The sequence below is a fragment of the Vigna umbellata genome, chromosome 5 (genome assembly GCF_029865625.1).
Source record: "Vigna umbellata cultivar VRB3 chromosome 5, Vumbellata_1.0, whole genome shotgun sequence".
Taxonomy (NCBI): Eukaryota; Viridiplantae; Streptophyta; class Magnoliopsida; order Fabales; family Fabaceae; genus Vigna; species Vigna umbellata.
This window is the reverse complement of record NC_142169.1, coordinates 63,566,573-63,584,713: the sequence shown is the minus strand read 5'-3', so window position 1 is coordinate 63,584,713 and position 18,141 is coordinate 63,566,573. Positions and strand designations below refer to the sequence as shown.

General features: G+C 32.5%; 1 protein-coding gene and 1 pseudogene across 2 annotated transcripts; both read right to left on the bottom strand.

Moving 5' to 3' along the window:
- Window positions 1–714: 714 nt before the first annotated feature.
- LOC124844850 (O-fucosyltransferase 23 pseudogene) lies at window positions 715–3,787 on the bottom strand (annotated as a pseudogene). The gene is made up of 3 exons (XR_015786554.1): window positions 3,381–3,787; window positions 3,066–3,120; window positions 715–2,900 (listed from the first exon to the last, which is right to left on the bottom strand). The product of XR_015786554.1 is annotated as an O-fucosyltransferase 23 pseudogene (transcript).
- Window positions 3,788–9,206: 5,419 nt separating this feature from the next.
- On the bottom strand, window positions 9,207–13,915 carry AGO2 (Argonaute family protein). The gene is made up of 3 exons (XM_047302684.2): window positions 13,325–13,915; window positions 11,706–12,912; window positions 9,207–10,898 (listed from the first exon to the last, which is right to left on the bottom strand). The coding sequence occupies exons 1-3, from the start codon at window positions 13,776–13,778 to the stop codon at window positions 9,455–9,457; spliced, it is 3,105 nt and encodes a 1,034-aa protein (XP_047158640.2). The 5' UTR covers window positions 13,779–13,915; the 3' UTR covers window positions 9,207–9,454.
- Window positions 13,916–18,141: the final 4,226 nt, after the last annotated feature.

Sequence of the window (18,141 nt, the reverse complement as noted above, 5' to 3'; positions counted from 1 at the left end):
AAAATTTTAATCAAAGACTAATTGAAAGTGGAGGTATCTTTATAAATACTTCATTGTCTGAAAACAAAAAATAACATCCAAAAGACCGAAAAAGAGAGGATTAGAAGCATGAAGTATTCTTAGTCTTATAGAATTATCCGACCTTGGAAGAACATCGGACACTAATATTGGTAAATACTTACGTATATATTTTTCAGTTTTCCATATATGTATCTGCCTAAGTTCAATCTTATAAACTTTTGAAATAATGTAAAATACATTAAAAAGTTTAAAAATATGAAAATTTTATGAATGGTAGGTTATCACACCAGATATAGAAAAATGCAAAAGAAAGTCATCCTTCATCTACCTTTCAATTCTTGTTTCCTCATGATTATAATAACTTCTAACTTGTATTTCAAAGGACTATCTGGAAGTGTCAACCAGAAGAAAACTTCTGAACCGAAAGGTTAGGTATCTCACATAATTATTATGAGACCAACTTTTAGATCTAAAATAAAAGATTCACTGCACCACCTAAAACAGTAGCTTCATTCCTCAACTGCAAGTCACCATCCAACTCTGTTATGGCCTCCTATGTTATTAATTTTTGGCTAAGATCAGGAAAAGACTGCACTTCCTGTGCCTTTTTAAATAAATTATTCTACTGACATGAATACAGAAGTCAAACATGGCTTTGAGAAAAAAGATGAACTACAGGAATTTGGAAAACAATAATGCAAAATATTATTTCATTCTTTTTGGAAAAGAAATGTATGAATTGGGTCTGGAGGACTTGTCAGAATCTCAGGTTGCATTACCAAGAGAAATCAAATTCATTCTTTTACGGGCTGAGTTTTTTCATTTTTTCACCAACTACATTTGCAGAAAATCGTTTCTAAAGATGGAATTTTTCACTTCCTGCGAAAGAACTAAATGAGGGTCCACGTTTTTTTTCTTTAATAACTAAAGAGCAGACTTTGTGTTCTCTTAAATGTACAACAAAAGTAGACACGTCCGGAGCATACACTTATAGACCTCTCCCACACGTGAACCCTATCCACCAACAGTAACACTTCCCTAACTGTAGACACACACAACGTATTCAGAAACCAAAACCTACCCTTCCGTTTTTTAACGACCAAACCCTGCCAGAACTGAGAAATTTGTTTCAAAATAATGGGTTCAATTTAAACAACGAGAACTGTACCTTAAGTGTGTATTCTCTACATCAAAATCCTTCCCTTTGAGTGTGCCATTCATGCCCACAAGTGAAAATGTTGAGCCAACAAAAAGGGGCTCTTTCTACTCTGAAAGTGTGAAGCAGGAATGCTTAATTAAACAAGGCACTGTTAACAAGAGATGTGATTGGTGCCATAGCTGATAGATTGAAGACTTGATTCTGACATGTTTGTAACCCATCTCTTTGGACCATTTGATGTTCCTGGTATGTTGTAAGCATAAGAAGGCCATCTTACATTTTCCCCACACAAGTTGGTGCCATTCATTCTTATCATCTTCTGTGTTCTTTCAAGAACTATAAGACTTGAAAATGTGGAGAAACTGTTTCCCACAAAGGTATCAGCTCTTAAACACACTTCGTAGTCGATTGCAGACTGAATTAAATAGGGATACTTCTTGTAAATTCCATCGACACCAAGTTTTTTCTTCTCAAAAGGAACAAACCCATCTTCCCAACCTTCAAGTATGGAAGAATTGTTGAGGAGTTTATCGGCAACAGCAAGATAAACAACAACCGGAGTCTTCAAACCAGCAATGTTCCTGACTCTTTCCACTATCTCTTTCTTGCCACTGCAGATTTTATTCGTGTTCAATCGCCGCTCTAAATTTTTACAGTGAATCATCCAATCAATTTCTATCCTCATGTGGACAGCAACATATGGAAGGGGTTGAAAAGAAGGACCATCATCGGTGATATTGCTCTGCATTTCCACTGCTTGAGTGTTGCCTGTTATCTTTCTTCCAACAGCTCTAATCCTAGACACAACCCTGTCTACTTCCTTAGCAATCTCTTCTGTCAAATACAGGCACTCAAAAATCCTTGCATAGTCCTTCACAGGCCAATGATCATGCCACAAGAAAGGGTTCTTCCCTACAATCCGAATTACCTCGTGGTCATCAAAAGAGCCCTTGCCATGCTCCTTCAATTGTGACAAATCTCTCTCCACTGTCCACCTCCTGCCACTTCCCTTTTCCATTTCCAGCACTTCTGTTCTATTCAAGACATCTGAATAGCGCCCCAACCGGACAAAACCATGGCAAAGGCTATTGAACTTCTCATATTGGAATATCTTGTCAAAGGAAATAGGCTGCAAGAGGTCCATTTCTTTGTAAAACAATGAGGCACTAAGGCTTGGCATCAACAATGTTCTGTTCAGCATTCTAGCAGTAAGACAGGCCCTTGCAAACGCAATCTTCTGGTTGTTTAATCCCCACACAATCTGAGGAACCACCAAAAACTTATCTTGTCGTATTCCAAAGTCAAAATTCAACAATGGAGTGCGGATATATACAAGGTTGCTCCATTCAATCCCGTCAAAGCCAGGGAAGGATGGAAACAACAGCGCTCTAAGAATCAAAACAGTAACAAGCAAGACCATACATTTGCTCGTTACTGAATTCATTGCGCCGGTCAAGAACTTCGACAACATTTCCATGTAAAATAACGATTCACTCTACCATGCAAAGCATCACCAGCTTTTTACTTTAACATAAAAACTCAGATTACTGCATCACTTACAAAATTTATAAACATAGGCCATGAGAAACCATGCCAACAAATTCGAAGGTAAAGATCCAATTTTGATAGACCCCACAATCTGACTCGACTGATGATACAAAAGGAATAACGAGAAAAGCAACAACTTTGCAACAGAGGGTTCCCCTCCAACGATGAATATCTACAAAAGAACAAAGAAAAATCACAAGAATCAGCTATGAAATTGTGCTGCTACAAAATCGGCTTCTGATTATAATATTCAGCGATACAAATTAGAAATTAGATGCATGTGAAAAAGAAATGAGAGACATGTGAATGCTGGTGAGAAAACCATCACAGGTAATACCTCTTCTGCCCTGCCTGTTTCCAGCTCTTTCCAGCCTTTTCGAACACACTTTAATCTATTTAATAAGATCAACGTTAATATTAATATTAATATTAATTTCAATGTCAACTTGGGCTGCTTTTTTGTGATGTAGATAAATTTTAAAATATTTAACTTTTTGTTATACAAATAAGTATTTACAAATCCACAGTCTATAATATATATATTTATATATATATAATATACAGTACTAAGCAGTTCAACGGTTCTAATCTCCATCTTATCTTGTTGAACATATAAACGCTGCGCTAATATCAAAGAGCTGAAGACACGCACCCAGAAATCCGAAAAGCAAAGGAGACACGAGACACATCGAGAAGTGCATGTCCTGTGGAACCAACGATGAAGTAAAACAAACGACATTTAATGAGGATTTTCGTTGGCGTGTTAAAGCCATAACAGCGTCTGTGTTGGTTTTTTCACCTTTGGAAAGAAAGTTTTGAATGAGCGACGAAACGACCGTGTTTTAGGGCTGTGGGGTACACGAGAAAGCATCCCAGAGAAAAAAAACAAAATGGGTGCGATGAGAGAGGCAAAAGGAAGCAGCTTGAACGAAATGAGAAGTAATGAAGGGTGGAGTGTTGGGAAGAGAGAAGAAAGGACAAGAAAAGTTGGTAGGAAGAAACAATGGCACAGATACAGAGAAGGGAAAAGGCATAAGATAAGGACAAAACATTTAAAAAATGAAAAAGTAAAAGAGCAAGGAATGAAGTGGACAAGTCAGATTGGATGTTGCAGACGCCATTGTTACAGCTTTACACAGCCAAAAACCCTTAAACTTTAATTCTAAAGAAAAATTCATACACGGCAACCTTCAATTTCTAACCACGCCATTTTTTCTTTCTAATTTTTCATTTTCAAATAAATAATTGTGTGATTTGAGATGCTCTGAAATGGGATTTTGTTTTTGTTAATTAGAGTTATAAAAGATTGGATTCGGTATTTTATTTTTAAGTCAAAATTATAATTTTGAGATTTGACTTTTATACAACTTTTTCATTGAATTTCAACGAAATTTAAGACTCCAAAATTATAATAATAAAATAATATGTATACTTTTATTGAAAATGTATTTTTGTATAAAAAAACTATATAAATTAATTATATTGGAGGTTTTGTTTATCAGTATACTTATATTAAAATAAAAACTGTAAAAATATTTCTAAAATAATGTGATATATTCATAAAAATAACTCGCTAAATAAATGTATCTTTAAACTAGGTAGCTCGTGGAAAGTTTAATTATAAGATTCGTCAATGATTACCTTCCACATTAGTAACATAACTTATCATTGAAAACAAAAACAAAAAATATTATTAATTTAATTCGTGAAAATATGTGATTTATTAAAAAAATATAAGTTTAGTTTTTAGTTTGATTAACGTTTGATTATTTATATATATTAAATTAGTATCCAATCTCGTTCCATTACCTTAAGTACCAAAAAAACCTTTTAAAGCATTTTATGCACATTCTCTCAAACCTAAGATTTAACGTACTGTCAAACACATCAAACTCCAACCCAAAGAAAGTATGGAAGATAAATGGTGAAGAGGATAAAAAAAAGGAAAACGGTAGAAAAAAACCAAAAGAATTATAGGAGTAAAAATAATTCATTTTATCGTGACACATTATAAACAATACAAATTTAAAAGAATAACATTAAATCTGAAAAAAATAAAAATTCAATTAAATAAAAAATAAATGTAAAAAAAATTATACTAAATATGAAATTTTGAATATGCAAACCAAATTATTAATTAAATTAAAAATATAACACAAAAATACAAGTGGTCTACCATAAAAAAATAACATGGATAATTATTTTTATTGTATGTATAAAGATTATATATGTTTTACTCTTAAAAATATTTTTTTTGTATGTACATAGTGTAACATCCCAAAATATAGTATAAATTATATTATAGATCTATCACATATAATAATACAGAAGACCAGTTATCCATGAGTTATTAAAGTATTTTAAGAGTACAATTATCATATTTACAATAAGAGTTCTAGATAAACTGAAAATGCCGATCATTTTTAACTTTACAATAACTAATAAAGTCTTCTACAGATTAGAAGAACAAGCCGAACGGTTCCAAAACTACGTTTAAATCGAATAGTGATATAAAATAATACTAATCCTACTGACCGAACGGTCCTAAGGTACAACTTCAATATTCTCTCCTTCCAAAGCTTCTTCCAGCGAACCCTCGTCCCTTTCTGCTCACATCCACAAGATGATCATTGCAATAGGAAGGATGACCGAACGAACAACATAGACAAAACAAGAGAGTAGAGTAAGCTTATGTAATTTAATTAGTCATAAAAATCGAACAGATTCACATATAGCATAAAATCATCACACGTGCAATTTCATAACAATAATCGACAGGAATTTTACATGCAATGAACAACCACTGACTTGACTTATCCGGATTGTATGAATTATGTAGCTACGACGTTTATGCACCCAGATGGTGTAGTAGCTGGGATGCCCTCAACAGCTGCCACCCAAGGTTAGTCCGTTATACCTCGCCCAAGTTCACCTTATGGACTAGGACCTCCTGCCATTCTCACACATGAGTTACTCTTCTCTACTTGAGAATGAGTAATCACAGAATATCAGGATAAACGCCAGTTAAGCTATAACCACATTCATACTTTACCATTCAATAACCATCCATGAGATATTCCTCCTTGGAACACTCGTTCATATCCATATAATACAAATCACATCATACTTTAATGTCATCATACTTCTTCATTTATACAAATCAAATCGAACAGTAAAACAACACCACCCTTGAGAACGATCGAACAAAAAGATCCACAAATCTTATGAACAAGACTGGACGGAAAATCACTACCCATATATGATCATGACCGAGTGGTCATTTAAAGAGCAAGACTTAAGCATGAGTCGAACACGATTTTAGGGTCGAACACTAGAATAATCAAATACTAAAGTTAAACCCGAGAACTTAAATCTTAGACCGAACCCTTATGATTTAGAACGAATACTAATGTCTTAGACCGATCACTATTGGCTTAGGTCGAACACTATCAGCTTAGGCCGAACACTATAGACTTAGGCTGAACACTTAGAATTTAAAGTATGATTACCAATACAGACCGAGTGCTAGTACAAGACTGAGCACTATTGAGACCGAGCACTACTGAGCTTATATAAAATGAATAAATAGATTTGATCGCACAACTACGAAACACTTATTTATAACTGAGGATAAATATAGTATCTAAGATTTAAATTATATTGAGTACCTTAACTAGGCTGATTACTAAGTAGAAATAGAAAACTATACTTAGACCGAACGCAGTTAAGACTGAACACACCAAGAGAAACCAAACGGTCACGAATGACTCTCGGCGACAATTAATGAATTCTGCACAAATACTGCATAATCATGATCAAGTTCCATTCCTACCCAGTTCACACCATTTATTAATCATCAACACATAAAACGAACATAGAATAACATTGATAGTTCATATCAACCAAATAACTAAACAAAACATCATTCAAACATGCAACCATTCAAAACAGAGAATCACAATTAAATTACAAGCTTCTCTTACCTCTTAACTTAACCGAACGCTCACAATTGTAGTAAATAGCTCACCACCAAAATCTTATAAACTTGTGGTTCACCGATTGATGAAACTAGATCAAACAAAAGACCAGAAATGTGATCAGAATTTAATATAAGGAGGTAATAAACTCATGCAACCAGAAACTTGACTTGCATGTGCCAGAAACAGACGTTCTAAGAAGAGGATAACTTACCAACTCAAAACAACAACTTGATTGGTGCAAAGTGAAGCCATTGACACCAGGAGGACTCAAGCGTTGCCTGATTGATGATCGGTGCATGCAGAAAAGTGACACGAAAATCTGAAAACTTGATTTATATACCACCGTCGAAACCGATTGTTCACTCGACTGCTCACACCTGTCTTCCACTTTCTGAATTTCAAAACCCTTACACCTACACCTACACCTGGCTTCCACTAAAACAGAATTTAAGGGTTTTGCCACATAGTAGTTAAATATGTTTGCATTTAACATTTGTGTTTACTTTTTATAAAAAACCATTATGTTTTTAAGTAATTTTTAAAGTATTTGTTTTAGTTTCTGTTTCGGTGTAGATGTTTTCTCCGACGCTCAAGTCAGATGTGAGTTATGGAGCCTCAGCTCTGAAGAGAGTGATTATAATATCACCCTAGAATATTATCTAGAGTCTCTGGAACGTAGAGGGAACGTCTCTGGACTTTTGTCCTGTCATTGTATTTATATGCCAATAAAAATAACCTTACCTAAAAATGTGGTTAGTTACTCATAAATATCTTAACCGCTTAAAATATCTAAGATATTTTATTCAATAAATATCTTACTATACAGTTTGTATAGTCAATTTTTGTTAAAAATGCTGATGTTATCGATGATAATGACATTATGTTAAACATGTCAGGGGCAAAACCAAATTTAACTTGTTACGAAGCATTAAAACAATAGTATCGTGTTTGTACGAATTATAGAAAAAGAGACTTTCCAAGAAAATAGAATTATTTCCATGCTATTTTCAAATAATTCTTTTTTCACTATTCTTAGTATTGAACCATTTTTGGATTAGAAATGCAATTAATTTCAGTTTTATATTGAATAAAAGTGAAAAACTTGGGTAATTCATAAAAAAAAACTAATAAATCTATTATTTTAAAGTTTAAGATCGAAGATATTCTGAATTTTGTATGGATGAATTTTTATCTTATTAGTGTTATATAAATATTTAAATTTTAATATTTTTAGTTGAAAATAAAACAATAAAATTTGAGGTGTTGTTTCAAATTTTCTTTTACTTACAGTTCAAGTTTGTTTCGATATAAGGTAAAGAAAACATTTTTTTATTCATAAGAAACTGTTTCTCAAACAAGAAATAAATATTTAGTTGAAGCAGTATTTGTGGAAGAAAGTAGCCGAACGTAGGAAATCGGAAATCCTAAGAAATAACTTTTTGAGTGTTGTAAACGAACGATGATGAGTGAGGGTGGGAGATCTACCACCTGGGAATGAATTCTAACGGTTAGGATTCATTGGTTCTAAAATGAGTGGATAGGATTCACTAGGAAACTTCACTTGAGGTGTCTAATAAAAGGTGTGATGGAATGTAACAATCCAAGGTAGTGTAACCTTCAAAAGTCCTCTTTATACAATAAACTTATATATGTTTTTGTTAATTTTTATTAAATATTTTAATTTATATTATATTGTTAACAAGATATTAAATAATAAATAAAGAAGGGTGTCAAATAGTATTTTTCCACGACTCAATTCATATTTTAAATCAATTATGACTTTTTTTATCAGGTGTGTGTGATCCTATATTGGATTAATAGACTATTTTAACATATTTAAAAATTCTAAAAATGGTTTTTAATCTAACTATTAAAAATAAAGTATATATTTTAAACTGTGAGTTATATTGATGAAATTAACTTTAGTTTAAAATTATAGTAACTTAATAAATAATTTTTAATATGTATTATAAAAATAATATTATTTTTATTTTTTGAATTATTATTATTTTAAAAAGTAAACCCACTCATAAGTTTACGGATTAGTTTGACTAAGCTCATTTAATCCACTATCTAAGTAATATCAACCAAAATACCAATTTCAATTAAGTTGCAATATTTTGGGAGACTCAACCGTTTAAAGTCCAATTTGACCTAATCAATTTAATGAAAATACTAGTCTTGGACATTTAAAAATAATATTATCAACCCTATGTATATATGCATACATGGGTTTAATTTAGTCATTACAATATTATTAATATATGTGATCATATCTCTACTCAAACAAATCACATGAGCATGATGACAAAATTACACAGGTAATACACACAAGAACTACACATTGCTCAAGTAAAAAAAAGTTAAGAAAAAAAAAACTTATAAACATTACAAGAATATTTTGTTTGGACTGGTTTTAATATAACTTAACTAGTTGTTTAATTTCCAAGAGATAAGGTTCGTCTTCTGGGATTCTTTTTGTAAAATGAAACATTACATATCATCTAAAGTATTTTGGATATTAGCCATGATAAGGTTTGATTAGATGGTACAGATATGCCTTGCGAATAAAAATAAAAAAGTATAATAGAAAAAAAAAAAAAGATGATTTGAAGACAGAGTTTATAGATTCGCGTACAAACTTGACTATTTCGAGCGGAAAAGGCGGAATATGCAATACATGTATAAACAGAGAGAAGGTATAAAGTTTTTGCACAAGTTGTGGAAGAGTGGACCTGAAGTCCTTTTAGATAAAGAACATTATGTTTTGTAGGTCAGCATGCAGCGCGTAAAATCCCTGTTCAAATGAAGTGGTTCGTGAGAGTGAGGAAGCATCTTTTGCTGGCTTTGGAGATTGCATCCCAATCCTTGCTTCATGGTATAATCGTCCTCTATAAGCAGCAAGGTCAGCATAATAAACAGGAGGAACTAAAGATACAGGTTTAGTGCACTTGGCAAAGGTGAAGCACATCTCGTATATGAGCTTCTGCAATTCATCAGATGTAAACTTGTGCTCGTCCCATAAAACATGGTAATGAGTAGGCTTGCTTGTACCTAGGTTTCCATAGTAACTACAAAGGTAGAAGTCAAACTCAAAAGGGTGTATAACTCTTGTGTCCACAACTGTTCCTGGTAATATATTGCCACTAGAAGATCCATCCCTCCAGCCCTCTGGAAAAAATCGAGTTTGATGTCGTTTTTGTGCCACAATAAGAGTGATCGTTGGAAAGTAGTTTACTCTTTGAAATGCTCTCTTCAAATCAAGCAGTTCTTCGTTAAGAACCATGTCAAACTGGTACTCACTCACCCCATCACGAAAAATAACAATTCTTTCAGGCCTAACTCCATTCATACTCCTATAGCATGAAACAAGCTCAAGGCAAACATCCCCAAAGCTCAGTATTTTCTCACTTCGATTGTATTGTGGGCATACACGTGCTGCATAACGATTTGCAGCAGGCCAGTTAATAGTAGCGACCACAGCAGCAATTGATGGACTCCTGGTGTCTTGATAACCAGGATGGTTGACATCAGCCCCTAAAAACATCACATGTCCTTCACCCACAAAGTAAGGGAGCCCATTACTGAGCTCCACGTTACTGCCTCCAAGTTTGGCATTGATCTTGAGAGCCAGATTGGTATAAAATTTGTCCTCTGCTTCATTCGCACCGTTAGACAAGCAGCATTGTGTTACTATCCCAAGTTTGGTCTCAGCAATCCATTTGAGGTACTTGTATCCAGAACTTTTTTTAGCCATTACACACATAAGAAATTGCAGGTGTACTTGGTTATATTTACAAATGTTGTTAATTTTCTCAAGTAACTCAGATAGCAAATCATAACTCGCAAGTATCTTCATTGAAGATTCTTCATACCAAATGGGCTCCTGCATGTATATACCCAATTTCTTGTATTTGCCTATAAGCTTTTGAATGAAATCCTTGCCTCTTAATTTGTACCTAAATGGCCCAAGACTAGTGAAATCAATAATGCCCCAATGCTCAACTGGTTTACCTTCCACCATTGATCTTCCAGCAAGATTCCAGTGACATTTCTCCAGATCCACTGTTAATTTAATGGTCTCTCCATTTGGATCACCTAACTTTAATTCTGGAGGGCCAAGTACTCGTCCTACTATAGTTGTCATAGTTGTGTTGACACTCATTCCAAAATTTTGAGTAAAACCACCCCTGCCAAATGAAAACATTGTAATGAGACGTGTCTCCTACAAATGAGAAGATGAAGATAGTGTTCCAATCATATAACCACGAATATATTAACAAAAGCATTACAAGGTAACGAATACAAGTATGTGCACGTTTGCATTTATACATGCAAACTAGAACAATTGCTACACAGCTGAGCATCTTGTTGATAATTTCCTGGTTTGAAATTAACCACTGTCATAATATTAAGAAAAGTAACTTCATATGTATTTCATCTGGAATTTAATAATATAATTTTCCTAATTTCGTGAGGGGTCGCATTAGCAGTGTGATTCATGTCACGTGATAACTGTCAATTTTATTGTACTTCAAGGAACAGTCTTCATTTTCCTGGTATTAATAGGTTCAATGAAGTGTACTTGTTTCCCGCTACCAACTACGGTTGTCCATCCTAGTACTATGTTTCTTGTTTAAACTACCCAAAGAATTATCCAACTTCCCCGTTGGCAGTTAGTACCACCAGAGCATATGGACCAAACTTATTGAGGGTCTTGCACTTAGCACCTGGTAGATATTCCATGCTTGGTTGACATGTTTTTCACAAAGAGTATGAAGCTTAGGGGATCATTTTCACCTTTTAAAACCCTATGCCTAATCTGCTCGTGGGCTCAATTGTAGAGGGCACGAAACTTGTAATTTAGTCTTTAAATAAGTACGCGTGACCTAAATCCATCATTGACATCACATGTAACTGTAACTAAGAATCCAGGAATGTGATAATGCAAGTTCCAAACATAAAGAAGTAATGCAATTGGAATAACATTCCCTTACCTGCAAGGTCCATCACTAGACTGCACCATCTTATGTATTGCACACTCCCTCTCATTTGGGTGAGCAAGTGACATTGTTTTCAATGTATTTGCAGAAATACTACCCAGACGCTCTTTGGGATATCTTTGGCCCTCAACTAGAACACAGAATTCCATGGGTACATAGTTCTTCTTGTCTTTACCTAAATCTAGACAAGGAATATCTTTGTACATAATTTCCTTTCCATATTTGTCTTTAAAAAAGGTAAGAAGACTAACATCCTTTGGGCGATTCCATCCACCGGTATTATCAATGGAAAAAGTGACATACCTTGTAGTCATAGGAGTTAATCTTGAAATAATGTATTTCCGATTGCTTTTACGATGAGTCACACTGACTTTCAATCCAACAAGTGCATCCTCAACAGATTTCCTAAATTTTTCGAATTCATCCAATTTAAAGTTATCAATACACTCATGCAAGAAATCCAAGACTGGCATTCCCTTTCGAAAAGCCAGAACTGAGTAGTCTACACATAAGGACAGACCCTGAGATGTAGGCTTTAAACTATGCTGAAATCCCCCAACAGCAATTATCCCATGGTGAAGATCCTTCATTACTACAGGAGGATTTGTGGGATAATAGCGTCCTCCTACAGAAACAGTTCGTCTAGCAGGATTCTCTTTCACCACCACATCCATACCTTGTAAAATATCCCTAGGATTGGAGAGGTTATGCCCACTAAGATAGTCCATTAGCTTGCAAAGCCTGAGTTTATTAACAAGAGTTAATGTAACACTATACGAAATGATCTTTTCGTCCTCTCCATCAGCGATCTCCACAGTAAAGGTCTCTTCTGGTAACTGTACTGCACTATAAATATTTTTTGCACCGTCATGTGCAGTCATCTCCAATGGCAACCTCTCAGGATCGTCAGAAAACAGTTTCTCTCTGATCATGGATAGATCAGACTTTGATAATTTCTGAGGCTGACCAAATTTTGAAGAAACCTTAGGCTTGACACCAACACTATAATGCATTATGGTACGCTCTGGATCAAACTTAACAGGAAAATGATTGACACGGAGTCTGCTAGTTAGAATTGCTATCGTACCACCATTATCAGGTCTCTGAATAGGTGATATTCTATCCTTTTTATCATGAGTATAAGTTGATGTAGGTAACTGTTTTGATATTTGTAGTTTTTCCAGCTTGGGAACAACGGAATCTGCAAGGAAAATAAATAGCTAAAAAACAAATCAACAAAATAATCACACAATTTCTAAACACATCTTACTATCAGTTTGGTTAAACATATGTTAGAATTATTACTTAGTACAGATTATTTTCAATTTGGAATTACTATGATCAACAGTTTGCAATTTCAAAAACTTATTAGAATTTCACAAGTTTAAAAGGCTAATACGAAATGACTATTCTCTTTCATCGACTTCAATGCTAATTTACTTGGTGTCCACTGTAATGAATGATTATAGGGTGAACACTAACACTCCATGTTTTGACCTGCCACGAGAGGAATCTTTCGGTAGTTTCTACAATCCCTATTCACAGTCTTAAAACATGAACACGGAGAGCAAGTAGCGAGAGGAACAAATAATTTCCTCGAACAATGAATATACCTGTAGCCGGAGCAGCTCGCCAAAGGTCGTTAGGGTCACCGCGTCTTTCAACGCCACTGGAACTCGACGCACTAGGTTTGCGAACACTGTAATTCTGGTCCCACGGAAATGCCGTTGAACTTGTTTTCGATCGTCTCCATTCAGGTTCCCAAACACTAGTACTGGCACTGGCACTGGCACTGGCACTGGCACTGGCACTCGCGCTTGGCTTTGAGCGCCTCCATTCTGGTTGGAGAAGAATTTCCTTTTCTCCGTCACGGTTGGAAGGTTCGGAAGGAGGAGCGTTTGGTCTTCGACGGCGCCATTCAGGTTGCAAAATGAGGTCCGGCTCAGTTCCACTTGGTCCTCGGCATTCTGGCCGCAGATTCGGTTCCTCGGGCGGTTGCGGTGGCGGAATTCCTCTTGCGGTGTGATCGCTTCGTTGGGCTTGGCTACCGCCAGCACCAGTTTCCATTAGTGGAAGGAGTGAGGGTTAGAGAAAGGACAATAGGAGAATGATTTGAAATGGAGAGAGATTATATAGGAATTCACTCCACTCACCAAAATGCCCTGTCCCTTTTCTTCTTTTTCAAAAACCACACTACCCACATTCCTTCACAATGCTTTATTCATATATTTATCATTCAACCAAATTATAAAAATATATTTGAATTAATATTATTAGCAAAAACACCTCTATTCATGCTTTTATTATATTAAATATATATAATTAATTAATGAAAGAGAAAATTAATATCGTTTAATATGTATACATATATATAATCTTGTAAAAAATATGTAATTTTTATTTTAAAAGATAAGTTACTTAGGTGTTTTAAAATAAAAAATAGTAAATTATTTATTTTATTAAATAAATAAATTTATTAGTTTTAATTTATTAAAGAGTAGAATAATTTAATTAGAAAATAAAACTAAAAAAATTGAAAACAATGTCTAGTAATTTTGTTTTCAAGTAATTGTATTTTATTTTTTGTGCGAATGAGTTTTCGTGTATTATATTTTTGTTTTGTTGTACTCATAAACGTCGGAGCTTGTATAGGTATTTATGAGTGAGTAGAATTTGTAGAAACTCCTTAATCAGCCTGCTAAAGGAACATAAGAAGTTGAATTTCTGCATTTTTTTTAACTCAACCCAACATAATTTATTCTTAAACAGGTTCAATTAGATTGTGTCAAGATTTTTCTATTTTTTTTTTAAAAATATAATTCCAAATACGAAAACTTAATTAAAAAAATAGCATAATATTTGCAAAAATTAAAATAGTATTTGAAATAAACTAATAATAAATTATAACAATATTTTCCAAACTAAATAAAGATTAAAAAAAATACAACATATGCATGGTTTATAACACAATTAAAAGAGTAGAGTTTAATCCAATTTAATTGGATCAAGTTAAATCATCGAGTAATCCCACTTGAAAAATATCATAATGAAATGGACCTATATTTATGGTTTTGATGGAATCAAACTTTACTGCTTCTAGAAATCTACTTCTAAAAATAATAATTATAATTATAATAAAAATGAAGATAATTTTTACTTTATTAAAATATACATGTACTTGAATTAATATATTTAGTTAATATGTATAAAATTCAAAATTAATTTTATTAATGTTACTTAAATTTGAAACATATATTTTATTATTGCTGTGTTAATAAGTTTCTTCATTTAGATCAAATACTTATTTGTTTTGTAAATAATAAAACAAGTCATAATAAAAATATTATAAATGATAATTTGTCTAATATTTAATCGGTAAAAATTAGTTTAACACATTGTTATGATACGCTTATATTTCAAATCTAGTATAAAAATAAATATCCATTTAAAATATAATATTTATGAGAGATTTAAGATTAAGGATTAATATTCACACTACTAATAGATAATCAAAACACATTATTCAAAAAATTAAAGTGAACGATAAAATAAAAAGCAGATTCATTTTTACGAATATATGATATTTAGAAAATAATAAATAAATAAATTTAATTATATTTAACGAACAAACATATAATACTACCTAAAAAATATATTAACACAGTGGGGTTCTTTCAACAATAAAAATGTATTTAATCTCAGCTAATTTATTTCAGTATTTATTATCCTATAATTTCCCCCCTAGTTTTCTCTTATATTTCCACCTTGTATTTACATTATAAATACATGGTCACTAAATTCAACTAATATTGCAATGAAAAATAAAAGAGTTTTATTAATAGAATAAAATTAGTAAAACAAAATTAAAATTAATATAACACGACAATTTTAAAAAATCAATTGAAAAGTAAAGGAAAAAAGTGAACATAACATGAAGTCGCGAATGAAGCTTCGTTAAATGCATGTATACAGTACCTTACTATTTTGTGAAAGAGATCGTGAATTTCTCACACAGAAATGACTAGAAAAAATAAAAATAATATATATATATATATATATATATATATATATATATATATATATATATATATACTGTAAAATAATGCAGCAGAGAAGATAAATATAGAGATGAAATTAGTTACTATACATTATCAAGAAAAGATAGACTAAATAATTAAATCAGTGCAATAATAGAACATGTACGAGGTAACACATTATAGAAAATCTAAAAAAGAAATGGCACCATTTATTTACTTTTGGGAATATTATTTTTGGTCCTCAAATATGGAATACTTTTTTATTAGTTTAATAGGTTCGGAGGTCCCTATATTTGTGGGTTCGTTTCAATTGGGTCCTCCAATTTTGAAAGTGATCAATTTGGTCCCTAATTTAACAAAATTGAGTCAATAATATCCTTTCCGTTAAATGCAATGGACGACATTAACGTTTTAAACATGTGGTATGTTGAAGCATCCTTCAAATAAAACTGTGCAACCTGCAAATAAAAGGATGCCTCAACATGCTACATGTTTAAAAAGTTAACGCCGTCCATTACATTTAACGGAAAGGGTATTATTGACTCAATTTTGTTAAATTAGGGACCAAATTGATCACTTTCAAAATTGGAGGACCCAATTGAAACGAACCCACAAATATAAGGACCTTCGAACCTATTAAACCCTTTTTTATTTTAAGAATAAAAAAAAATCATAAATTTGAAAAAAAAAATCCTTGAACAATCTGATAAATTAATATGACTTTTCTACGCATTTATTACTTTTCAAATAATAAACTAAATTATTTAAATAATATTTTAAAAAAATATATAAAATTGTTATTATAGATTTATAGTTGACCGATAGGATATGATGACAAATTGGATGGAGAAGATCCAGCGGTTGACGTGCCAGAAAACATTTCGTGACCGTTCGGTTCTCACAGCCGTTGAACAGAGTTAAGGTACAATTAATGTGACTGTGTTGTAAATTTGAGTAAGTAAAACTATTAAGTAGAGAGTACAACTTGATATAATATTTTTTTTAGTCTATTTTGTATTTTGACACATAAAAGTGAGTTTGGTTAAATATTTACACATAAAAATTAAAAACTAATTTTGTTGATCTACCACATAATGATTGACTCATGCATTTGTGGATAAGTTCACATAAATAAAATCTTAAACAAAATATTATTCAAATGTCCTAGCAATAATTTTATTTTAATGTTTTACATTTTTATTAGACCTTTTGAGTTGTTTGACTTAAAAAGTAAAAAAAAATTATAGGTTATCCGGCTAGTCCGTTTCGACCTATTAGGTTAGTTGATTAAAATACTTAGTATGTATCATACTTTTTCTTAAGAGGTGGCATGTTATCACTTTTTTAAACTTAATTACTCTTTTGGTTTCCACTTTCATAAGAAAGTTTCAAGTTAGTCTTTATGTTTCAAAATGTTTCAATTGTGTCCTAAAAAAGTCGTGTCAGTTTTAAAAAAAAAATACTAATAATATTAACATGTCAAACAACATTACATGATGTCACATGTCATATTCGCAAGTGACACATAATCAGTTAATATTAAATGATAGGCCAACGACAACCAAATGTCATTGTCTTGATTTCAATTTAATTTCTGTATATATATTTTTAATTCAATTTAGTTTTTTTTAAAAGTGCCTAATATAGAAATTTTTAAAAAGTTAGGATCCAATTTAAATTTTCGGACCAAAATGGAGACAACTATTAAGGTTTTTTTTAATAAAAGTTTCTTCCTAATAATGACTACAAACCGATCTCTATTTAAGTGACTAAATTGAAGTGTGAATAAGAAGAAAGTTTATGCACCGAAAAGTTAGGTATCTCAAATAAAATGAGGCGACAAGCTTTGATACGTAAATAAAATCCAAAATTCATTCAACTACCCAGCACCTCTAGCTTAGGAGCAAGCCTTCTTCCTACTCTTTTATAGGTTCCTTTGTTATTAAATTTTGGCTAAGATCAGGAACAAGATTACGCTTCCTAAATTTTTTACACACATGAATCTTTGAGAGTGAAGGATGGCTCTATGAATGCGTGAAAAAGTGAACTACAAGGACAAGTTAGAGTGTGAGAACTCGCCAAAGTCAAATTCTCAAGATTACAAAAACCACTAACTACTTTTTGCATCAATAAAGGAATCAAACACAAAATCTAATAAAATGTTAACAGATTATTCCTAAAGATGGAATTCTCAAGATCATTCACAGAAGAAAATTAAAAATGATCCACTTTTTTTTCTTTAATAACTAAAATGGGTCCACTTTGTGATCTCGCAAGTGTATAAAAAAATAGACAACCAGAGGACACAGTTATAGAACTCTTCTCTCAACCTTTTTCAATTCTCTCCCACTTGAACCCAATCAATCAACCACCCAAACTATAAACATAATGTA

Coding starts and splice junctions, on each gene's coding strand:
- AGO2 (XM_047302684.2), bottom strand. CDS start 13,778: ATGGAAACTGGTGCTGGCGGTAGCCAAGCCCAACGAAGCGATCACACC. Junction 12,913..13,324: donor GCGAGCTGCTCCGGCTACAG/GTATATTCATTG, acceptor TTTTCCTTGCAG/ATTCCGTTGTTCCCAAGCTG. Junction 10,899..11,705: donor TCTAGTGATGGACCTTGCAG/GTAAGGGAATGT, acceptor TTCATTTGGCAG/GGGTGGTTTTACTCAAAATT.